The sequence below is a fragment of the Phocoena sinus genome, chromosome 16 (assembly GCF_008692025.1).
Source record: "Phocoena sinus isolate mPhoSin1 chromosome 16, mPhoSin1.pri, whole genome shotgun sequence".
Classification (NCBI taxonomy): domain Eukaryota; kingdom Metazoa; phylum Chordata; class Mammalia; order Artiodactyla; family Phocoenidae; genus Phocoena; species Phocoena sinus.
This window is the reverse complement of record NC_045778.1, coordinates 4,257,437-4,280,795: the sequence shown is the minus strand read 5'-3', so window position 1 is coordinate 4,280,795 and position 23,359 is coordinate 4,257,437. Positions and strand designations below refer to the sequence as shown.

The 23,359-nt window shown below is 45.8% G+C and overlaps 1 protein-coding gene across 5 annotated transcripts in view; it reads left to right on the top strand.

Annotated features, from left to right (window-relative positions):
• Window positions 1-23,359, top strand: part of SIPA1L2 (signal induced proliferation associated 1 like 2) — a 109,572-nt gene that overhangs the window by 5,898 nt on the left and 80,315 nt on the right. For all 5 annotated transcript variants that reach the window (XM_032609202.1, XM_032609205.1, XM_032609201.1 and 2 more), the window contains exons 2-3: window positions 14,333-14,466; window positions 16,483-16,671. In XM_032609202.1, the coding sequence (XP_032465093.1) occupies window positions 14,333-14,466; window positions 16,483-16,671 (323 nt within the window). The remainder of the gene's footprint in view (window positions 1-14,332; window positions 14,467-16,482; window positions 16,672-23,359) is intronic.

Here is a 23,359-nt window from a genome sequence, read left to right as displayed (position 1 = left end):
ATTTTGGTTTAGGATTTTTAAATGGCGTATAAATACCATATGATCATTATGGGAAAATAAGGAAAGGTAGGGAAGCAAAAGAAAGAGAAAGAAAACCCCTCCAATCCATAAGAAAGAGACAATTCCCATGAATAGTTTCATCGTTATCCTGCTAGACTCTTCCTGATGCAGGTAAATGGATGTATGTGGAGCTTGCTTTGGGCGCTCATGCTTCCTTCATTGGTACTTCTGTCATTGTGTACACAGCTGCGTCAGCGCTCTAAGAGCCATTAGCAATATCATCGTCCACCGCGGGCGCATGGGGAGATGCCAGGTATTTGCCAGCCGTGATCTGGGCAGAAGAGTTAATGACTGTATTTGCTTTACTTCAGAGAAAAATCTTTCAACTTGACAGAAACCTCGTGATAAAGAGACCTATATTTCTTCCACCTGCAGCACTACTCATGTCAAGTATATTAATGAACGTTCATTTTAACAACAGATCTTTACTTGAAAAGCAAATTGCTATAAAGTTTAAATTTCATAAACCTTGAAAAATTATAGAAATTTCAGTCATGGCCTTCCCCTTCTCCACTTGAATGTGGGCTGTGCTTAGTGACTCACCTCGGAAGGATGGAGTGTGGGAAGAGGCGAGAAGCCTGGCAAACATTGCCCCAGCCAGGTGATCCAGGTCAGCATCAACAGGGGCAAATCATGTGGATGGTTTGTACCCTTGATGTGACGGGAATGGCATTTCTGTGGTCTTCCTCTCCAAAAAACATAACCTCAGTCTGTTTAGGGAAAAACATTAGACGCATCCCAACTGAGGCACATTCTACAAAATCCCTGCCCCGTACTCCTCAAAACTGCCACGGTCATCAAAAAAGGGGAAGTCTGAGAAACTGTCACAGTCTAGAGGACCCTAAAGAGACACTATGACAATGTCATGTGGTGTCCTGGATGGGATCCTCAAACAGAAAAAGGACACTGGGTAAAAACTAAAAAAACCTGAGTAAACTATGGACTTCAGTTAATAATAATATACCAATATTGGTGCATTAATTGAACAAATATACCAAAGTATGTAAGCTGGTAACAGCTAGGAAACTGGGTGAGCGGTATAAAAGAACTCTCTGCTATCCTTGCAGCTTTTCTATAAATCAAAAACAATTTTAAAATCATTTACTTAATTTTTTTTTAAATGTAAGTTGTAAATTTTCATGATATATTTAAAATGAGAATCTTTAAAATAAGAAGAAAGAAAAAAATGGATGCAGTTCTTAAAAGTAGCAAACCTCCAGGGCCCTTCCTGTACACACTTGCCATGAGTATCGTTCTCAAACTTACCTTGAGGGGTAGGGGAATTGTTAAGCTTTAGAATTTACTCTTTTTTTTTTATAAGCTAGCTTTAGTTGTTTTTTTTTAAAATTTATTTATTTTGGTTGCACTGGGTCCTTGTTGCTGTGCACGGGCTTTCTCTAGTTGCAGCAAGCAGGGGCTACTCTTCGTTGCGGTGCGCGGGCTTCTCATTGCAGTGACTTCTCTTGTTGGGGAGCACGGGCTCTAGGCGCGTGGGCTTCAGTAGTTGTGGTATACGGGCTCAGTAGTTGTGGCTCGTGGACTCTAGAGCGCAGGCTCAGTAGTTGTGGTGCGTGGGCTTAGTTGCTCCACGGCATGTGGGATCTTCCCAGACCAGGGCTCGAACCCATGTCCCCTGCCTTGGCAGGCAGATTCTTAACCACTGTGCCACCAGGGAAGCCCTAGAATTTACTGTTTTTGCTATCTGTGTTGAAATGCACAAAGACATTCTCTTTGAATTTCCCCTGAAATCTGCAGGTTAAGGTGAGGTGGCTGTGAGGGGCTGTTTGGGATGTCCTTGGCACTCTGGGGTTCCCAAATCTTCACTGAACTCTGTGAAGGAGGCCTTTGTGCCCAGCTCATTTTTTTTTTTGGAATTTTCTATGACAAGTACAACAAAAGAAGTATGTATCTAGTAGAAATCCTTTGTAAAGAGCTGAATTGGTTTTATGGGGCAGACTCTGTAGTGTGTATGAAAGAGAGTCTTAGTTTGCCCTCTTCTCTCCCCACTGCCTGGTGCTTAGGGGCCCTAGTGTTTATAGTTCCGTCATGTGCCCATGAATAGGACAGAGAACTTCTTTGATTTCCCCTTCCCATCGTAGCTTTACAAGACTTCTTAGGTGTGGGCAGATTGGAATTCTTTTTGAAAAGGTTGGAATTTTTCAGAAAACAGTGTTTAGCTGCTTCTGAGCAGACTGGGTGTCCAACAGAAGCCACATCCATACCACAGCGTCGGGTGTAAGACTGGCCTTTCCAAGGTCCACTTCTGCCGCTATTACCGAGTCCAAGGTCAGACAGCTGACCACGTGACAAGCCAATAAATCAAGAAACAACTTGTTGGGGCAAGGAATAGCCACTTTATTTGGAAAGCCAGCAGACTGAGAAGAAGGTGGACTAGTGTCCCAAAGAACCATCTTAACTTGAGTTAGAACTGAGGCGTCTTCTATACCCGAAGGGGAAGGGTTGTGGCTGGTTGTTGCAGACTTCTTGGTCTCGGAATCCTTTGTTCTTGCAGCTCTCCACATAGGTCACCAGGTTCCCCGTAAATCTCCAGCAAGACAATTGTTATTCTCTGTTCTGTAACTTTTTATCTCTGTATGAATAGAAAAGTGTTAGACCCTTAAAGGTCAGAGCCTTGAGAATGGGCTCTCCTGTATATTTCAGGCTGCAGGCAACATTCTTAACTTGTAGCCAAAGCAATAAAATACAAAGGCTAAAGTCAAAGAAACAGATCTAATACGGAGGCAGATTTGTTCTTCCTTATTACACCAGCAGCAAAATGCAAGCAAGTTTTCCCAGTTAACTGCCACATCAGTCAAACTATGCAGAAATATTAGCGTATTAATACAAAGGTGAAAGTAAAAGAAACATCCAGTATGGAGTCAGATTTGTTGTTCCCTTATTACACCCCAAGATGCCAGCCCTTAAGCCTTGAAGGCTCTTCCTGTGTCTGGCCCAGCCCGGGCTGCTGGATATGCAGCACCTCCAGGCATTCTCTCCAGGGCCTCTTTTCTGTAAAAATCTTTAAGTTCACTAATTTTTTTAACTACTGTTACCCAGCTCTATGTAAATTTATCCTTTTCTCCAGTGGTAATCTTTGTCCTTCATATTTTAACTGAAGCTTATTATTCGTACATACATCTGCTAAATTAACAAATAAAAGCAAAGAATTCTTCTAGAATATGTATAATAACTCTTGCCCCTTTTGATACCAACCAACTCTTTAGTGGCTGGGGAATTGTCTTTTTGCCAATGGGCAGCGGTGTCGGTCCATTCTCATTGTAGTTGGAGGCCTGCTACCGGCAGGCAGGGCAGCGTATGTTGATGTAATGAGCATAGACTGTTCTGAAATCAGACTCTTGGGTTTACATCCCAGCTCAGTTTTGGACAACTTCTTGAACCTCTTTGTGCCTCAGTTAATCATCTAAAAATGGGATCATAATAAAAATATAAAAATATCTCCTGTAAAGGGCTTAGAACAGTGCCTGTTACATAGTATATATCCTGGTCCTCCCAGGAGTTCTTCAATAAATGTATGAGACTTCTCTCTAAAAAGAAACTAGTGTCCCCACTGCCAGTGCAGCATTTAAAGGGCAGGACTTTATTTTAATGGTTAAAAAGATGAAGAGAGGAAATAGTAGAGAGAACCATATGGCAGGGTGGGCCCCGGGGGAAAGGTGTCTGGTGAAGTCTGCCACTCCATTCCAAACACATTCACTTAAGTTTCACTAATGTGGCAGTTGTGGGCAGGAGGGTACTTTTACATATCAAATGAACCCCATTGCTGACTGATGCATGGCTGCATTTGCTTTGAATTTCATGCCTGGTGGCTTCTTTTTTTTTCCCCCCCTCTGGTTTTATACAGTCACTGCAGAAAACTAATAGCGAATTGGACACTATTAAATTCACATGGGGGAACTGAGTACCACCTAACAATTGTACTGTTCTGGGATGCAGATTCTTCCTTTAGCGGACACAATCAACTCAGTTCTTAACCATAGCGCCTGGCCAGTACCTCCACAAACAGAACTCCTGTGGAGGTCCAGGGGGGCTCTTAGCACGGAGGAATCACCCAGCTGCACAGGGGGGTTCAGCCTGTGGGTTATAGTCATATGGGTTCCATGTGGCTGAGGGGGCAGAGGGTAGTGGGGGCTGGGAAACATGTATGCTGTGCTGGGAGGTCACAGTTCCCATCCCCTGCAGCATTTTAGGACTGTATGCTAGTTCATCCTATTCATCCTTTGTCCTCAGATGTGTTCTCAGTCAGTTACTGAGGAGGAACTGATGCTCTCATATTTCTCTAGGAAGAGTTATTAATACTCTAATATTCCTGTATAGTTTGACCCATGCGGCAGTTAACTGTGAAAAGTTCCTTGCATTTTGCTACTGGTGTAATAAGGAAGAACAAATCTGCCTCCCTATTAGATGTTTCTTTGACTTTAGCCTTTGTATTTTATTGCTTTGGCTACAAGTTAAGAATGTTGCCTGCAGCCTGAAATATACAGGAGAGCCCATTCTCAAGGCTCTGACCTTTAAAGGTACAGCACCTTCGCATTCATATAGAGATAAAAAGTTGCAGAACAGAGAATAACATTTGTCTTGTTGGAGGTTATGGGAACATGGTGACCTGACCTATGTGGGCAGCTGTAAGAACACAGGATTCTGACCCCAAGAAGTTTGCGACAACCAACCACACTCCTCCCTCACCTTGCCTTTAAAAGTGCTTTGCTCTGAAGCCCTTCAAGGAGTTCCGGGGCTTTTGGGGCACAAGCCACTCGTCTTCTCGCGTGGTCCTGCAATAAACCTTTCTAACTGCTCCAAACGCCGACGTTTGGGTCTGTTTGGCCTCACTGTGCATTGAGCACACGAACTTGGCATTTGGTAACACTGGTCCAGTGTAGCTGGAAGTCAAGGTCTCTGGAAGGTAAGGTCTCAGAGCACCTAGAACTTACTAAAACCCACCTACCTTGCATTTGTTCAGATCCAAAATTTATTTCGCTCTTTGTCTCACTTAGGAAATAAAAGGAAAGCTGGACAACTACTCGGCTCAATAATGATCTGGGCCTCTCAGCTTTTACGCAGTGAACCCTTTCTTTGCTCTCGTGATGTTTTCTTTCTCCTTCCCATTCTTGTAGCAAATGACGCTAAAAATTATGCATTATCAAAGGAAGTCTTTGATAGCTGCCTTACTTCTCCAGACTTGCAGTTTTTTTTAAAAATAAATTTATTCATTCATTTATTTGTTTTTGTTTTTGGCTATGTTGGGTCTTCGTTGCTGTGTGCGGGCTTTCTCTAGTTGCGGTGAGCAGGGGCCACTCCTCGTGCGCGGGCTTCTCATTGCGGTGGCTTCTCTTGTCGTGGAGCACGGGCTCTAGGTGCACGGGCTTCAGTGGTTGTGGCACGTGGGCTCAGTAGTTGTGGCTTGTGGGCTCTAGAGCGCAGGCTCAGTAGTTGTGGCGCACGGGCTTAGTTGATCCGCGGCATGTGGGATCTTCCCGGACCAGGGCTCGAACCCATGTCTCCTGCATCGGCAGGTGGATTCTTAACCACGGCGCCAACAGGGAAGTCCCCAGACTTGCGCTTTTTATTCAAGGTTTTCTTAAAATTGCATCTTCCAAGATACCGTCCTTACGTTCAGGACAGATTTGTTGTCTCATCTTTAAGTTGTGTTCATTTTACTGTGCGTGAACTGATTTTTATAATTTAAGTCTTCACGGTAACCTCATCACCCTTGAGTTGCTTTACATGAGAGAGCTCTAAAGCCAGACTGCCAAGGTTTGCATCCTGACTCTGTCACAGGGGCTTGTGACCTTGAGCACATCATTCACTTTTCAGCGTCAGTATTACCATCTGTAAAATGGGGATACCTGCTCATAGGTAGGGAGATGAATGAGTTAGTTTACATAAGGTATGTTTAATATTGTTATTTTCACTGTAATACCTCAGATTTTCCAAGCTTAGCTAATGCTTTGGTTAAATTTTGGTCAGAGGAGAATTCACATAGCAAAAATGCATCATTTTCCCCATCAAATTAGGTAATTTAATCCATGAAACATTAGCAGGGAGCTTGAGATTCCTGGAGGTTCTCTAATGACTCTTAATGTTATTATCTGCAAAAGCATGTCCTGTTGTTTTTTTTCATTCGTCCATTTATGTATTCACCATTCCCTGTTCACGTCTTTATAACTCCTGGAATGGGGGAGGTGATTTAACAGTTGTTTGGAGGAGAAAGTGACAGAAGATACATTATAGGTAGGAGCTTAGACAGCAGCCACCTGCAGCCTTGGGTTTAACCCAGACAGGCAGTGAGCTGACAATTAAATGATCAACTGACTATTGAAAGAACAAAGAAACATTAAAGGAAAGCTTCTGCTGTGAAGGGCGGTGGGGCATAGTCCACAGCTGCTAGTGGCTCTTGTGGACTTGTTGGTGGTGCCGTGGCCCATATGGCGCTGACACCTCTGAGAAATCACGTGAGGCAGAGCCACGGGGCTTCTCTTTTACATACTGGCCTCGGGAGGCGTGTAGAGTTGAGATCCTCACCTGTTCATTGCAAGAACGCCGGACCCAATACCTCTCCCTTCCAAGATACGACAGTACCTGGAAACAGCCTTTGGGCTAAGGTTCAACGTACCCCTTTTCTTTTCTAAAACTCCTGAGTTAGAATTTTTTCTTTTCTTTACTGTGCAGCCAAAGTGCACCACAGAGATAAACTGAATCTCATTTCCTACGCTGAAATCTCGTTAACCAATTTTTTTTTTTTTTAATCTGGCCCTGTCGTATTTGCACAATATGTAGATTTTCATTCAGCTTTTTCAGTCTTTTCAGAGCTTCCGTTCTGCCAAGGAAGGATTTTATTTGATTCCCCCTTGAAGCAACTTTATGGAAATCAAGGGCTTGGGATAATGATGGGCTCAAGTGGGTGAGGGGCTCACTGTCCTGTGTCCACAGAGGGGAAGGCTCTTGTGATGCAGACGAACAGGCTGAGCTGTCCTGAAGGGGACCAGGTGTCATTTGAGAGGGTCCCCTAGGCTCCCTCCTGGAGGCCATAGGGAGCACCTTCCCTGCTCTAACCTCCACCGTGTGCGGAACGCCCCGTATGAAAGCTAGACAGAATGTTACAGCGCGCAGCCTAAGATTGTGGTTTCTTTAGAAACACGTGCAGGTAACCTGCTGGCTTTCTTGGTGAGACTGAAAGCACGGAGAGATCCCTTAGAAAATAGCTACGGGGCCTTAGAACTGGCAAGTCCAAAGGTGTGATGGTTTGTACGTAGCAGAAATGTCTTCTCTACTTGCGTTCAGAAAGTGTATGTCTGTGTGAGAGACAGGAAGATCAAAAACAAGTGTGGGTCATGGCTTGGAGAGGTAGACACTAAGGAAGAAATTGTTTTTCTCACCAATTTGCCTGCCATCTTTGGTGGATAGGGTAATATACATATTTTGGGTTCCCCTCATTTAAATAGAAATTCGTTACTGGTAGAAATTATTCAGTAAAATATTATATATGCCACTGCTTTCTTTAAAAGACTACCCTGAATGTGATGTAACCTCTGATTACAGATCAGCTTTTGAGATGAAAAGTATGAATCTCCTTTAGTATGTATGACTCTTGAACTATCAGACTGTTGGGCTTCAAATGAAAATGCCCCATAATGCTGTTTATTTGATGTTCACTCCCTTTTTGTCTTTCATTGAGGTTTTTTTTTGTTGTTGTCATTAATATGCCTGCCTTCAACTATGTCTCTCTCAGGTTAATGATGATAAATGTATCATATATATTTTAGGGGTGGATGAGGTGGGGATGCTGAGGTTAAGAAAGATTATGTAACTAACCCAAGGTTAAGGAGGTGGTAAGTAGGAAAGCTCAGATTCAGAAACCCATTATCAGGCTCATTCGAATTATAGATATTTAGGAGTAAATGAGTTTAGGACTGCTAGTTATACGTGACAATTTCAACACACATGTTCTCTCTCCCCGTTTCAAACACCACAAGAAAATGATAATGAAGGAATACAAAAAGGGCATAAAACCACAAAGGAGCAGAAAACTAGGAAGAAGCCAAAGAAATGCCAAAGCTGATAGAGGAACGGGATGGTTCTGCAGATTAGAGGGCGCCACCTCCAGCCAGCGTTGGAGGGCGGTGTGCGGCAGGGACAGGCCATCAGAAGCTAGCCAGCCCACGACCACAGAGCAGGTACCTTTGAAGAAGGGCTGGTAGGGTGAGCTGTGGTGGAGCAGCCATCTTCAGAGATCTGGGATGCTTCTGAGATACTGCTTTTTTTTTTTTTTTTTTTTTTTTTTCGGTACGCAGGCCTCTCACTGATGTGGCCTCTCTCGTTGCGGAGCACGGGCTCCGGACGCGCAGGCTCAGCGGCCATGGCTCACGGGCCCAGCTGCTCCGCAGCATGTGGGATCTTCCCGGACCGGAGCACGAACCCACGTCCCCTGCATTGGCAGGCGGACTTTCAACCACTGCGCCACCAGGAAAGCCCCCGAGATACTGCTTTTGACTAAACGCCCACAGTGGCCGCCGCCACCCCACCCAGGCTCTGCCCCGGGACTGGGTCTCCTCTGTGTCCTGTAGCTGAGTCTTCTCCCCAGTTGTGGCCAACCCACACCCACCAAAACATCTTAGAATTAATAAATGAAATCAGCAAAGTTTCAGGATACAAGATTAATATACAGAAATCAGTTGCTTTTTCATAGACTGATAATGAACTACCATAAAGAGAGACTAAAAAATAACAATCCCGTTTAAAATTGCATCTAAAAGAATAAAACATTTAGGAATAAACAGGAGGTGAAAGACCTATACTCTGAAAATTATAAAACACTGAAGAAGGAAATTGAAGATGATACAAAGAAATGGAAAGATATCCGGTGCTCTTGGATTGGAAGAATATTGTTAAAATGGTCATACTACCCAAAGCAATCTACAGATCAAATGCAGTCCTTATCAGAATACCCATGATGTTTTTCATAGAACTAGAACAAATAATCTTAAAATTCCTGTGGATCCACAAAACACCAAAATTATCAAAACAATCTTGAGAATAAAGAACAAACCTGGAGGTATCACCCTCTCAGACTTCAGACTGTGCTACAAAGCTACACTAATCAAAACAGCATGGTACTGACATGAAAACAGACATACAGATCAATGGAACAGAATAAAGAGCTGAGAAGTAAACCCGCACATTTATGGTCAATTAATTTATGACAAAGGAGACAATATACAGTGGAGAAAAGACAGTCTCTTCAATAAGTGGTGCTTGGAAAACTGGACAGCTACATGTAAAAGAGTGAGATCAGAACACTTCCTCACACTATATGCAAAAATAATGTCAAAATGGATTAAAGACCTAAATCCTGTAGACCATAAAATTCATTGAAGAGAACATAGGCAGAACACTCTTCGATGTAAGTCATAGAAATATTTTTTTTGGATCTGTCTCCTGAGGCAAAAGAAATAAAAGCAAATATAATCAAGTGGAACCTAATTAAACTTAAAAGCTTTTGCACAGCAAAGGAAACCAGTGACAAAACAAAAAGACATTCTACCGAATGGGATAAAATATCTGCAAATGATATGACTGATGAGGGGTTAATAATGAAAACATATAAACAGCTTATCCAACTCAATATCACAAACCAAACAACCCAATTAAAAAATGGGCAGAAGACCTGAATAGACATTTTTCCAAAGAAGATATACAGATGGCTAACCATCACATGAAAAAAATGCTCAACATCACTAATTATTAGAGAAATAGAAATCAAAACAACGATAGATCACCTCACACCAGTCAGGATGGCCATCACCTAAAAGTCCACAAATAACACACGTTGGCGAGGATGTGGGCAAAAAGGAGCCCTCCTACACTGTTGGTGGGAATGTAAATTGGTGCAGCTATTATGGAGAACAGTATGGAGGATCCTAAAAAAACAAAAAATAGAACCACCATATCATCCAGCAATTCCACTCCTGGCTGTATATCCAGAAAAAAACAAAAACACTAATTAGAAAAGATACCCACACCCCAATGTTCATAACAGCACTATTTACAGTAGCCAAGACATGGAAACAGCCCGAGTGTCCATCAACAGATGAATGGATAAAGAATTGGTACATATATATATAATGGAATATTACTCAGCCATAAAAATGAATGAAATTCTGCCATTTGCAGCAATGTGTTTGTACCTAGAGAATGTTATGCTTTAATGAAATAGGTCAGATGGAGAAAGACAAATACTGTATGATATATGTGGAATCTAAAAAATAAAAGAAAAAAAGCAGACTCACTGCCATAGAAAACAAACTACTGGTAACCAGTGGGGAGAGGAAAGCAGGGAGGGTCAGAGTAGGGGATTAAGAGATACAAATTAGGGCTTCCCTGGTGGCGCAGTGGTTGAGAGTCCGCCTGCCGATGCAGGGGACGCGGGTTCGTGCCCCGGTCTGGGAAGATCCCACGTGCCGCGGAGCGGCTGGGCCCGCGAGCCATGGCCGCTGGGCCTGCGCGTCCGGAGCCTGTCCTCCGCAACGGGAGAGGCCACAACAGTGAGAGGCCCGCGTAACGCATAAAAAAAAAAAAAAAAAAAAAAAAAAAAAAAAAAAAGAGATACAAATTATTTTGTATGAAATAGATAAGCAACAAGGATATATTGTACAGAAATTATAGCCATTATCTTGTAATAACTTTTAATGGAGTGAAATCTGTAAAAATACTGAATCACTATGCTGTATACCTGAAACTAATATACTGTAAATCAGCTATACTTTAAAAAATTTTTTTGAAGGACTTAGCCTCGTCTGGAGAGGCGGTGAATATTCCCGCTGGGCATGATGTTTGCATTGCGTCTGGAACGATGAATAGGAACGTCAAGCGAAGAAAAGTGGGAGAGGTGACAGGCAGAGGGGGCAAAGGCGTGTGAGTGAGGAGACTTAGGAGAGAAGAGCCTAGACAGAGATTGGATGATAGCGCTGAGGACTTTAAAGGAGAAGATGGTTTGATGGACGGAAGGGGAGACAGAAGGATAGGCTTTCAAACATGTAAGCATGAAGACAGAGGCAGAATCAGAGAGGACAGCCTGGCTGAGAAGATGCCGGGGAGGGGCGACACAAGAAACCCAGAAGCAAAGAGCTGGGAGATGCCTCATTCTGAATGGGGTCGTTCCAGCGGTCTAGGAAGTAGAGGGTCCCAGCCCAACGTGGGTGGCCAGTGGTGCACACATGGCAGACTGCTAAGGCAGAGGCTGGAAGGTGGGTGCTGGCTTTGCCGGCAGACGCCGTGGAGTCCTGAGCAGAGCGGTAGTGTGGAAGAAAGTGAGCGGTGGTTGAGGACCTCTGATGGTTGAGAAAATGGGAAGAGAGAGGGTGATTACTTGAGGAATAGTAATTCTCCTCCCTGGAGGCAGTGGGGTGAAACTGCTGGGGTGAGTGAAATGGTCATGACTTGTATCCGTGCCAGAGGACTACCGTCCACTTCCGAGGACTACCAGTTCTTCCTCTCACTGACCTTCTGTTTCCTCCCCAGTTTAAAAAAAATATACTTCACATACAGTGAAATTCACCCCTTTTAAAAGGTGTACAGTTCTCAGAGTTTTGACAAATGAGTGTGTTACGTAACCATCACCACAATCAAGATGTGGGATAGCTCCATCACCCCAGAAAACTCCCCCGTGCACCCCTGTAGACAGCCCCTGCCCCTGCCGTCACTGCTCTGTCATCTGTCCCTAGAGCACCTACTAAGTGTGAGAGCAGCACACACACACTTTAGGATTTTTAGTTGTCACGTATTTGAATTAATAATTGGATGCACTTAATCTGGGCTCTCAGTTTTATCCTGAAAAAGGGTTTTGTTTGTTCACTATTTCTCCCTAAAATAATTTGAAGCTCTTTTGATTTGTCACGGATTTCATCAGATGCCTAACAAGGAACCGATTTGAGCATTTTTGCCAGTCACTTTTTTTTTTCTTTTTAACATCTTTATTGGAGTATAATTGCTTTACAATGGTGCATTAGTTTCTGCTTTATAACAAAGTGAATCAGCTATACGTATACATATATCCCCCATCCCCTCCCTCTTGCGTCTCCCTCCCTCCCACCCTCCCTATCCCACCCCTCTAGGTGGTCACAAAGCACCAGCTGATCTTCCTGTGCTATGCGGCTGCTTCCCACTAGCTATCTGTTTTACATTTGGTAGTGTATATATGTCCATGACACTCTCTTACTTCATCCGGTAACTTCTTGAAGTGGGGTCTTAATGTATCAAGCTGATGATAAATAACTCCTCGGGGTAAATAACTCTTTTTTTTCAATGTATGCTTAATTTCACTGGAGCCCTACAGGTTTGTAATAGTTAACCAGACTGTTACTAGAGTTATCCACGAAAAACAAAGGCTCGTTTCCTATCATATGAGTCTAGAACTAAGTCAGTAATTCACCTTTTAGTCCCTAAAAGAGTCGACTTGCTCTTCTAGCCCTGCCTGGCCTAAAAGGGAAATTATGTCAGTATTTATCTCGTTTGGTTGCAAGAAGTAAAACGTAAATGATCTGCCTTTTAAGATGTAGCCAGTATTCATAAAGCGGCTTGAGGTAATATTTCCCTTGAGTGACACAAGTGCCATTTTTCTTTGTTGAACTTCACCTGTTTTCCACATTCTGAATAACATTCTCTATTCCTTCAGAAATTACTATGGCAGAAAATGTTAGCATAACCCAAAGCCTTTGGAACACCTATGGCTTTTTTTTCAAGCTTACAAACGTTTGATATAGTATGTTTCTTTTTAACTGAAGACCGTTAAGTCAGAAAGATTGGCCAGAACCACTAAGGTGACACTGAAAAGGGATAGAAGCGGTTTTGCCTGTGGGGTGAAAAAAATCAATGTTTTAAGCGTACATCTTGGAGAACGGCCCAGACAGCAGTTCAATAGGAAATAAATGAATAACACCAGGGGCTTTGCATGGACCACTTGCTCTGCACGGATTACTGGTGTGAAGGGTTGCTAAAATCCAGGAGCAGCACGAATAAACGTTTGGCTGATTGCACCCTCTGTTTTGTATGCGTCGGACCACACCTGAGTGTTAAGTTTGGGTCCTTACAGAAGACAACACTTACAAAGTCTGGTTGCAGTGAAGCATGTTTACTTCTTTTTTAGCAGCGCTCACTCACGTGTCCAAAGGGATTCTCACAAAGCAGTGAGCTTGCTGTCACTGGCAGCGCTCAGACTAGAACGCGTGCTTCGTGAGCGGGGAGTTTTTCTGGATTATTACCCTGCTCCTGAGATAGTGCCTGGTGCACACTTGTTGAGTGTATAAATAAAAGCCTAATGACCGTCTCTTAGGAAGAATGTCCTCGGGGGTCCCTGTGCTAGGTGGACAGGAGGGCCCCAGGGTGCATTCCTCTGGTGAGATTGTGTGCATTTAGATCTCTATGGGACCCTGACTTTATGTGAAAGAAATGATGAGCTGATAACATAGTAAACTAAGTTGTAGTATTTTAGGAGATATAATTTGGACCCAGCAACTTAATGACCTTTTATCTATTTTTTGTCGGCTGATCCATTTTGCTTTAGACTCTTAGGTGCTTTCATGACATCATCGTGACAGGGCGGTCTTTGCCACCGCCCTGTGCTCCGAGATGAATCGGGCTCGTCTGAGTGGCTGATTAGCTCACCTCCGCTGCCTTTAATCAGTCAGAGGAGGTGGCCTTCCCAGCCGGAGGGAAACTGTTCAGGCTCGGTTCTTCAAGTTGCCAGGTTCCTTTTTTAACAGTTTCTAAGATGGCAAAACTCTTTCCAGTGATGCCAAACTCAACTTTGGGGCTCCTGCGCGGCTTATGAACTAGTGAGAAGCAGGATGGGAGGATGAAGTAGTAGAAAATGACAGGTTAAAAGTGCATCTGGGGCTTCCCCGGAGGCGCAGTGGTTGGGAGTCCGCCTGCCGATGCAGGGGACGTGGGCTCGTGCCCCGGTCTGGGAAGATCCCACATGCCGCAGAGCGGCTGGGCCCGTGAGCCACGGCCACTGGGCCTGTGCGTCCGGAGCCTGTGCTCCGCAACGGGAGAGGCCACAGCAGTGAGAGGCCCGTGTACCGCCAAAAAAAAAAAAAAAAAAGTGCATCTGATCTGGAGGCAAATAAATGGATCACATCTGGGGGAATCCTGCACCAGAGCCACTGGTACGTCTTCAAGGATTGGATACACACGCTGAAAGATACCCACCCTGTTCTTTGTTCCCTTCTCCTCATGCCACTGCTCTCTTCCATTGCAGAGCACCAGAACTACTTTGGAATCGATGAGAACCTCGGCCCTGTGGCAGTCAGCATCCGGAGGGAGAAGGTGGAAGACCCCAAGGAGAAAGAAGGGTCCCAGTTCAACTACCGGGTGGCTTTCAGGACGAGCGAGGTACTGGGCGCTCATGGGGTGTGTCCTGGGCTGGGCCTTGGGGTCACCGCTTGGTTAAGGTGTTGCTTTCACTGTCAGTGCTGTGATCCCAGCAGTTCCGATGACCAAAAGGGCTTAGACTGTTTTGTTCAAAGTAGAAAATGTGAAGACCTTTGATGGATGTGGCAGTGATTTGACTGCCACCTTACATGACAGAAAGGATAAAATGATCAAGATGCAAGGTTTTCGGGCCTGAAGCAGAGGACAAACTTGAACTCTATGATTCATGTCAGAATTGAAGGACGACTTCAGCGTCGAATGCAGAAAACCAGGAGGCCGCCCGTGGGGTGGGTGTTGGCTTAGCGTGTCTGTAGGTGCAGCAGCTCTGTGGCCCTGCACTTTGTCCCGCCAGCACCCAGGCTACTTCCCCGCTGGTCTTGCTTTGAGTGAAAAGTGCGACTGTTATACACCATATGGCCGATGCGTGGAGCCCTGTAGGCGGGGATGTTGATTTATATGAAGAACTAGATCTGGCCTGCACTTCGGGTTTTATCCTCTTGACCATTGTAATTAGATGGGAATGTGTCGTCCACACAGTCCAGAATGTGATCCCTTCTGCATCAGAGTACAGAGAGCCCCTCGCCAGCCCTGCCCAAGCCTGGCACTTTGGTGCCCACTGCCTGTGCATCGGTGCTCCCGTGAACTGGGCTCTGTGCCGTAAAGAGGAAAGGAAGCCCTCTCTGGAGGTGACATATTGTAAGTTACAGACCTGCAGCCTCCCGTTCGGTAGCCACTAACCACGTGTGACTATTTAAATTTAAGGTAATTGAATAAAATAAAAAATGTGGTTCCACGGTCACACGTGTCACGGGTCAGGCGCTCAGCAGCCACTCGGGGCTGGTGGCTCCCGTATCAGCCAGTGCAGATGGAGGGCGGTATCACCGCAGAAAGTCCTGTTGCACGGCGGTGCCCCGGAGCTCTGTGCAAATGCTAGGCGCCGTTGTTACCACGTCACTACGGCTGCTTTGTCGGAGGGGTGGGATTAGAACCAGACCTCTCGGCTGGCCGTGCTGGGCCTCCTCTCTCCGCGTATTTGACCTGGGCTTAGATGACACGAGTCAGACTAGTGGCTCCAGGCTTTCACGACGTGTTTGAGGACATATCACAGATCAGGAGGCAGAGTCCGGTGGTGGTCTTCCCAGCCCTGGGTCACCTGCCCACGGGGGCCACGGGATCGCCCCACTCAGCCTCGGGAATTGCCAGCCATGGAAGGTTAAATAGGAAAAGTGGAAGAAAAGAAGATGATGTAGAGAAAAATGGGAAAAAGAAAACGGAAGGATGGAGGAGGTCGTTGTGGCTAGCCTGGCCCTAGGACCCCCGGCTCATCCTCGGCATTCCTCTTCTGTCGGTTCCGATCGTGGTGGGAGTGACTTAATGTCCCCGGGCAGGGCTTTGTCTCACTCCTCCTCGTGTTTCACGCACGTCTGGTTATATCAGCTCCTTCCTGACGCACGAATCCTTCGGTTGTTCAAAGACTGACTGTTGAGTGTTGAATTTGCTTTTTCAGATCGAGAACTTTTAGCCTCTTTTGCCCCACTCCAAAAAGAGCCTTAGCTTTCTTCCTCTTTTTTTTTTTTTAACATCTTTATTGGAGTATAATTGCTTTACAATGGTGTGTCGGTTTCTGCTGTATAACAAAGTGAATCAGTTATACATATACATATGTCCCCATATCTCTTCCCTCTTGCGTCTCCTTCCCTCCCACCCCCCCCCCCCATCCCACCCCTCTAGGTGGTCACGAAGCACGGAGCTGATCTCCCTGTGCTATGCGGCTGCTTCCCACTAGCTATCTGTTTTACGTTTGGTAGTGTATATGTGTCCACGCCACTCTCTCACTTTGTCACAGCTTACCCTTCCCCCTCCCCATATCCTCAAGTCCATTCTCTCTTCCTCTTTTTTTAAGGCAACTAAAAAGTTATGCTTTAAAGAGGTAACCAGGAATAAGTGTTAACCGGAATGTTGTATTTGCCCCTGCAGCTGACAACCCTGAGAGGAGCGATTTTGGAAGATGCCATACCCTCTACCGCCAGGCATGGGACTGCACGGGGACTCCCTCTCAAAGAAGTCCTGGAATACGTCATTCCAGAGCTGAGCATCCAGTGCCTGAGGCAGGCCTCGAGCTCACCCAAGGTCTCGGAGCAGCTGCTCAAACTTGATGAGCAAGGGGTGTGTATCACGTGGGAGACTGTAAGTGTGCGGGACTTTGTGTCCATGTTTCTGAATGTTTTGGAGTTTTCCCATCCATCTGCCTTTGGAGATCGTGTATTTTTAATGCCTTAAAGCATTTTCCTCCAGTTTTTCTCAAATATGCCTCTATACTAGTTAAGTAACAGGATGCCTTTAATAATAAGTGCAGTGCACCTCCTGCTGAGTTGTGACTTGCATTGTCTTCACCAGGGTTTTGGTGTGTCCCAGCCAGCAGGAGCAGAACTGGTGCATGATTATTAGAGACCGCTGGTGTATTTTCCCAGGGCGTAAAGAACTCACGTTGGGCCTTGCCCTGAACTCACATGTATTCTTGGCTGCTATGGGCGAAGTGTCATGCTAACAGATGCCAGTGAACAGCACGTATCAGGAGGCTTGAAGCTAAGACTTGGTCCCTACCCTTGGGGCCATTAAGACGAAGAACACCACGGCCGTTAGTGTAGTCATGGGTCATGGAGACATAGAAATGCAGTGTGTGCTCTGGGAAAAGAGAAAGTAACATCTGAAGGAGGTGGTGTTGTAACTGGGCCTTCAGACGAGTAGAGTTCCAACGGGGAGATACGAGCAGTTGGCTCTTTTAGAAACTATGGCCAGTTTCTTTACAAGAGAAGGGCACACGCAGGGAGGTTAGGAGTTAAAACAACGGCAGTCACAAAATATGTTGAGGCTGGAGTGAATGCTGGACTAAAGAGTTAGCACTGGATCCAGGAGGTGGTAGGGAACATTGAAGGTTTGCCGGTAGGATGTGACATGCTCGTAGCCGTAATTTAGGACGATTATTCTGGTAGAAAGGGTACTGGACAGGCTGGTGAAGGTAGAGCCTGATGATGGCCTGGAGCTCAATTATGTGATCATTGATAGCATCCGGGAGAGAATTAATGATGGACAGGATTTAGGTGGTGGCCCAGAAGACGGAAAGAAGCCTTTTAACTTCAGATGCAAGATAATTTGGAGGCGGAACTGAGTGGTCGGTGCCCAAGGGTATGAGTTTTATTTTAAATGTGTGGATTTGTTTTTAAATACATGCTTTGCAGAAAGAAAAAGACAATTGTGATGTCTTTCCAGAATTTTCCAAGGACAATTCTTTCTCATGTTTTGGAGGGAGTATGCGGGATTTCTTGGTGGACCCAGTAACACACTCCCTGTGGTATATTGGTGGAGTATTTGCTACTCAGATGGCTGGAATCCTAAGAGATGAAGTTGTAATTGCACTAGCAAATTAACACTGCATTCTCAGCCAGAGGAAGCAGGCACTGTGACATTCAGAGTGGATAATCCTGCAGTCTGTCTTTCTCAAGAATGAAGGCTGATGTATTAAAAACAACAGCTAAACCAAACCAAAACTTGAACCTTGAACAATTGGCTTCTAAAATCCCACAGAAGAGTTCATCATGGTCACCACTGGTAAAGTGCTTTTAGAATGGTCATGTCATGAGGCAGTTGAGGAAATCCTGTTGTCATGGAGGGACAGAGCGGGTGTGTCGCTGCTGGTCCAGGGACTCAGAGTTCAGGAGGGCTTGGTGGGAAGGACAGCATTTGTCAGCGAACCAAACCTGAGTCCACTCACCTGCAGGTAGGTGCAGTAAAGTCAATCTCCTGACACCGGGTGTGGGTGAAGGAAAGTGCAGCGTTTATTGTAAAATCACCAGTACAGGGAGAATGGGTGGCTTGTGCTCAAAAACCTCAAACTCCCCAAAGGGTTTCAGCAGAGCATTTTTTCTTCTTTTTTTTTTTTTTTTAACATCTTTATTGCAATATAATTGCTTTACAATGGTGTGTTAGTTTCTGCTGTATAACAAAGTGAATCAGCTGTACGTATACATATATCCCCATATCCCCTCCCTCTTGCATCTCCCTCCCACCCTCCCTCTCCCACCCCTCTAGATGGTCGCAGAGTACTGAGCTGATCTCCTGTGCTATGCGGCTGCTTCCCACTAGCTATCTATTTTACATTTGGTAGTGTATATATGTCCACACCACTCTCTCACTCTGTCCCAGCTTACCCTTCTCCCTCGCTGTGTCCTCAAGTCCATTCTCTACGTCTGCGTCTTTATTCCTGTCCTGCCCCTAGGTTCTTCAGAACCATTTTTTTCTAGATTCCATATATATGTGTTAGCATACGGTATTTGTTTTTCTCTTTCTGACTTACTTCACTCTGTATGACAGATTCTAGGTCCATCCACCTCACTACAAATAACTCAGTTTTGTTTCTTTCTATGGCTGAGTAATATTCCATTGTATATATGTGCCACATCTTCTTTATCCATTCGTCTGTCGATGGACACTTAGGTTGCTTCCATGTCCTGGCTATTGTAAATAGGGCTGCAGTGAACACTGTGGTACATGACTCTTTTTGAATTATGGTTTTCTCAGGCTATATGCCCAGGAGTGGGATTGCTGGGTCGTGTGGTAGTTCTATTTTTAGCTTTTTAAGGAACCTCCATACTCTTCAACATAGTGGCTGTATCAATTCACATTCCCACCGACAGTGCAAGGGGGTTCCCTTTTCTCCACACCCTCTCCAGCATTTACTGTTTGTAGATTTTTTGATGACGGCCGTTCTGACCGGTGTGAGGTGATACCTCATTGTCCTTTTGATCAGCAGAGCAATTTTAAAGGCCAGGTGAGGGGGAGGAGCCCCAGGGTCTGTGATCAGCTCGCGCACAGTGCTCTGATTGGCTGATGGTGGTCAGTCCTTAGGCACCAGAAGGTCTGGGAGCTACGTGCTCATCATCATCAAGTAATTTCTTCCATTTGGGGGTGGTTTTAGCATCCGAAAAACAACTCAGGAAATAGGCGTCAGATACTGTTATCTGGTCTGTTATCTGGGTACTTCAGTGAGGAGCTACAGCAGAGGATATGGGGGAGGGGTCTGTCCTGGGAAGGCCCCATAGGGTCCTGCTCTGTTACACATTCACTTCCGTGTCATGGAAGAGTCTGGAAGAGAGGTGCCGACCCCCGTGGTCTTCATCCCTTTATGTTTCTGGTGTGTGTTGCTTCTCCCTTGATTACATGTCCCTCACCTGCTGGGTAGCAGGTGCCTGGCGAATGAGGTGCATGGTCCCTCAGGCTGCTGTGGAGGAGTCCACAGGTGGCCCTGTGTTCCCCAGCCTGGATCCTGACGCCCAAGCCCTGAGAGACGTTACAGCAGCCACAGGTGACTGTCTCCTCACAGAATGAAGCAGACACTTCTTGGGATGTCTGTCCGGCAGGACAGGTCCAGGAGCTGCGCCGGTGGGAAGCAGTGAAGGTTATAAAAACGGCTCTGCCAGGGAATTTCTCTTAAACTAAGCCTTCGGGTACTTTGAATGGACACCTGTTTACAATCTGACGTCAATGAATTAATTTTGAGAACTGGGTGCTTGTTTTAAGCACACCAGTACAATTAGAGCTCTGGCTGTATTCATGTGTTTTTTCTTTTGAGATTATATTTATTTGACTCCGGTATACTTTCATAATGGTGTACAATATAACATTTTAACGCCCCCGACTCTTAGTGGTATCTCATTTCCATATTACGTCAGCAAGAGCTACTTACTATTTATGCTCATCTCTGAAAGATATTAGACAGCTTTTCGAACATCCTGGTTTCCAAAGGATCCTTAAAAGTTGCCCTAACCTGTCGGGGTGTTGTGAGTCACTTCTGGGTAGTGCTGTCTTTATCTACTTTCCTGATAGAAAATCTTCCCAGGGAGGGGATGGGCCAGTTTTATGTTACTGGTCTTAAGGGGTTTTAATCTTGAAAAAATACTTTAAAGGACATATTGTCGTTTTCTGCTTTCTTGGAGTTTGGGATCCATTCCTGGTTTGACAGTCACTGTTTATCTGCTCTGCGCAAGACATGTTGTATCAGTGGGAGATATGGTGGGTATCGGGTCATTCATTCCGTTCTTTACATTTGGTAAGATGTTTTGAACAGGAAGACTCCATGCCATGGAGAATCATAAGGGAAGTAATTATCAATCAGGACTTTGAAAGTTTTGCTACTTTATCTACATAAATTCACTTCCCAACCTCTAAGATACCATTTTTTCCTTTTTTAAAAGACTATCCTAGTTTGTATAACAGGTGAATTCCTAAGATTATATACGTTGACTTTTTTTTTTTTTTAATTGAAGTGTGGTCGATCTACAATGTGTCAGTTTCAGGTGTACAGTAAAGTGATTCAGTTATACATAGATATGTATTCCTTTTCAGATTCTTTTCCATTTAGGTTATTACAGTATATTGAATATAGTTCCTTGTGTTTATTTTATATATAGTAGTGTGTATCTGTTAATCCCAAACTCCTAATTTATTTTTCCCCACTAGGTTGACTTCTTAAAAAATTAATTCAGATACGTTATGACAGCTCACTAACTTAGAATATTAGGGCATCTTTGGATTAATTTGTTCACAAGCCAATCACCCCTTCTGCTCTTGCCGCCTCACCCAGATGTACGTTCACTCACGTACCAGGTTTACGTGACACGAAGTCAAGCGGGTCTAAATCCATGGTACTACACGCTTAGAGCAGATGGTTGAGTTGGGAGGATGCAGTGGAAGGACTTTCCTGCATTTATTTTCGAGGCCACTCTGAGGCTCTGTTTTTTGTCACCTTCCTTTAAATTTAAATTTTCTTGTCAATAATGATGGGGCTTCTGGCCTTTGGAACAGAGCACTCAGTTTTTATCCAGTCCCAGGAGGCAAGGGATCGTCTGCCTGTCCGTGCAGGGTCTGTGTGTCCAACTCTGGGCACGGGAGCAGTATAGAGTTTGGGCAAGTGGGTGTTTTTAGTTTTTGACCGTGGTGACGCCCAAGTGCCGGCCTCGTTCACCCCAGGACAGTGGGACTGGCTGTGATTCACATCAGAACAGTTAAAGGAAGGTCAGTGGGACGGGGGCGTGGTTAGACTCAGCCTGAGGTGTAGAGGGCTTAGAAACAAAGCCTTGTTCCGAGAGAACTGGGGGTTTTAGTTCATGGGGACCTGGAGTCTGTCCTCCCCTTGGAACCGCGATCAGGCTGAAGAGGTGTGCCAGCTTTCTGGTGAACCACGGGCAGGAGGGGGTCAGCCTTGGTGTTGCATTTCCATTGATTTCGTGAGGTTTATAAGAGATCGGAGTGAGAGAGGTCTCTTCCTTCACACCGTGTCTCATCCTCTTACTGGTTTAGTGGAATCACAGGCCTTGTAGTAAACAGGCCACAGTGGTTTATTCTCAGTCACTGGACCAGAGCTCTAGGAGCTGGGGCAAGACACCTGGGGGCTTTGAAGTCTAATTTAGCCTCATCCCCTGATTCCCATGGGCCCAGGGCTGTTTGGGTAGAAAGCAAGTCCTGTTCCCAGTTGGGATGTAGACACAGGCTGGTCTGCGATGGCTAGAAGGAGAGGGGTGTGAGCGGATGGCACCGCGCTCAGCAGGGAAGCTCCGGGGGCTTCAGCTCTCCAGGTATTTGGCCTTTGCCTGAGTCCACAGGAAGTATCAGGTCCGCAAGAGTCAGGAATCAGAGAGAAACTGTGCTGGTCCAGGGAGGCTCTGCTCCACCCGCATGGGGCCGCCGCGGCCCCACCCCTGGGGCCCCAGACAGCTTTGCTCCAGGCCTGCTCCGCAAAGAGGAAGAGGAAGGGTTTCCTGCTGGGGATGGCGGGGCTGCCTGGGACAAGCTGCAGGTGTGGCAGGGGTGCGACGTGAGGTGGCACCAGGAGAGGTGGCACCAGGAGAGGTGGCAGGGCTCTAGGGGGGGCGGCAGGCAGGGGGACAGACAGGGTGGCAGCCTTGGGACGGTGAGCTCCCAGGATGCAGGTGGTGGTACGGCCGCCCCTGCTGGGTGTGGAGGATGTGTGGGCGGGGGCCCGTGGGGCCCTGGGTACCGGTGCCTGCTAATCACTCCACAGGATCTCTGGGGGACTCTCCATGAGGCCAGGGCCGGACGACTGGGGAGAGCGGAAATCCGCTTCTAACAGCAGGCGGGAGGTGCAAGCGTCATGGTGTCGGGGAGGTGCAAGCGTCATGGTGTCGAGGAGGTACAGCAGTCTCGTAGAGGTCCCGTTAGAGGATTTATCCAGTTCTGGCAGTCACCAAGGCGATCCACATCTGTGGTGACAATTGCCAATCCCAAGTGTTTCCTAAAGTACTCTGAGATCCTGGAGCGTCTTCTGGGTCCCTCAGAACAATTAGTGTTCTGAAACAATTAGTGAAATAATATGACACGTTTGTATTATACTTCCTGCTTTTGGAGGATGATGGTCTGTTTGCAGTAAATGTGGTGTCTCATTTATTTGGATAGTTGAGTTGATCAGAAACATGTATTCCTCAATCCCTGGGCAAATAGAAATGTTTTTTCTGTCTTGACGCCGCTAAAGGACTAGTACAGCACAGCTCATAACACTAACAGCTTACGGCCAGCATCTCATAGCCCCACATTCAAGGGCCTGGATCCTTGTCTTCACTGTGTGATTGGGGCCTGTGCGCTCTCCACCCGCCCCCCAAACCCCTCACTGTGGGAGCCATCCCTGTAGGTAGCTTATCCGGTCTAATTAGGAACAGGTGATTGATGTCTCGTTTGGTTCCTCCCGCCTCCCCCGTAGCACTCAGGAGGTGGAGCGCGTGTAGAATGTACTGGCGGTCGGCTGCCCGCCCAGCTCTGAGCTTCCCCTAGCATCTCTGCCGAG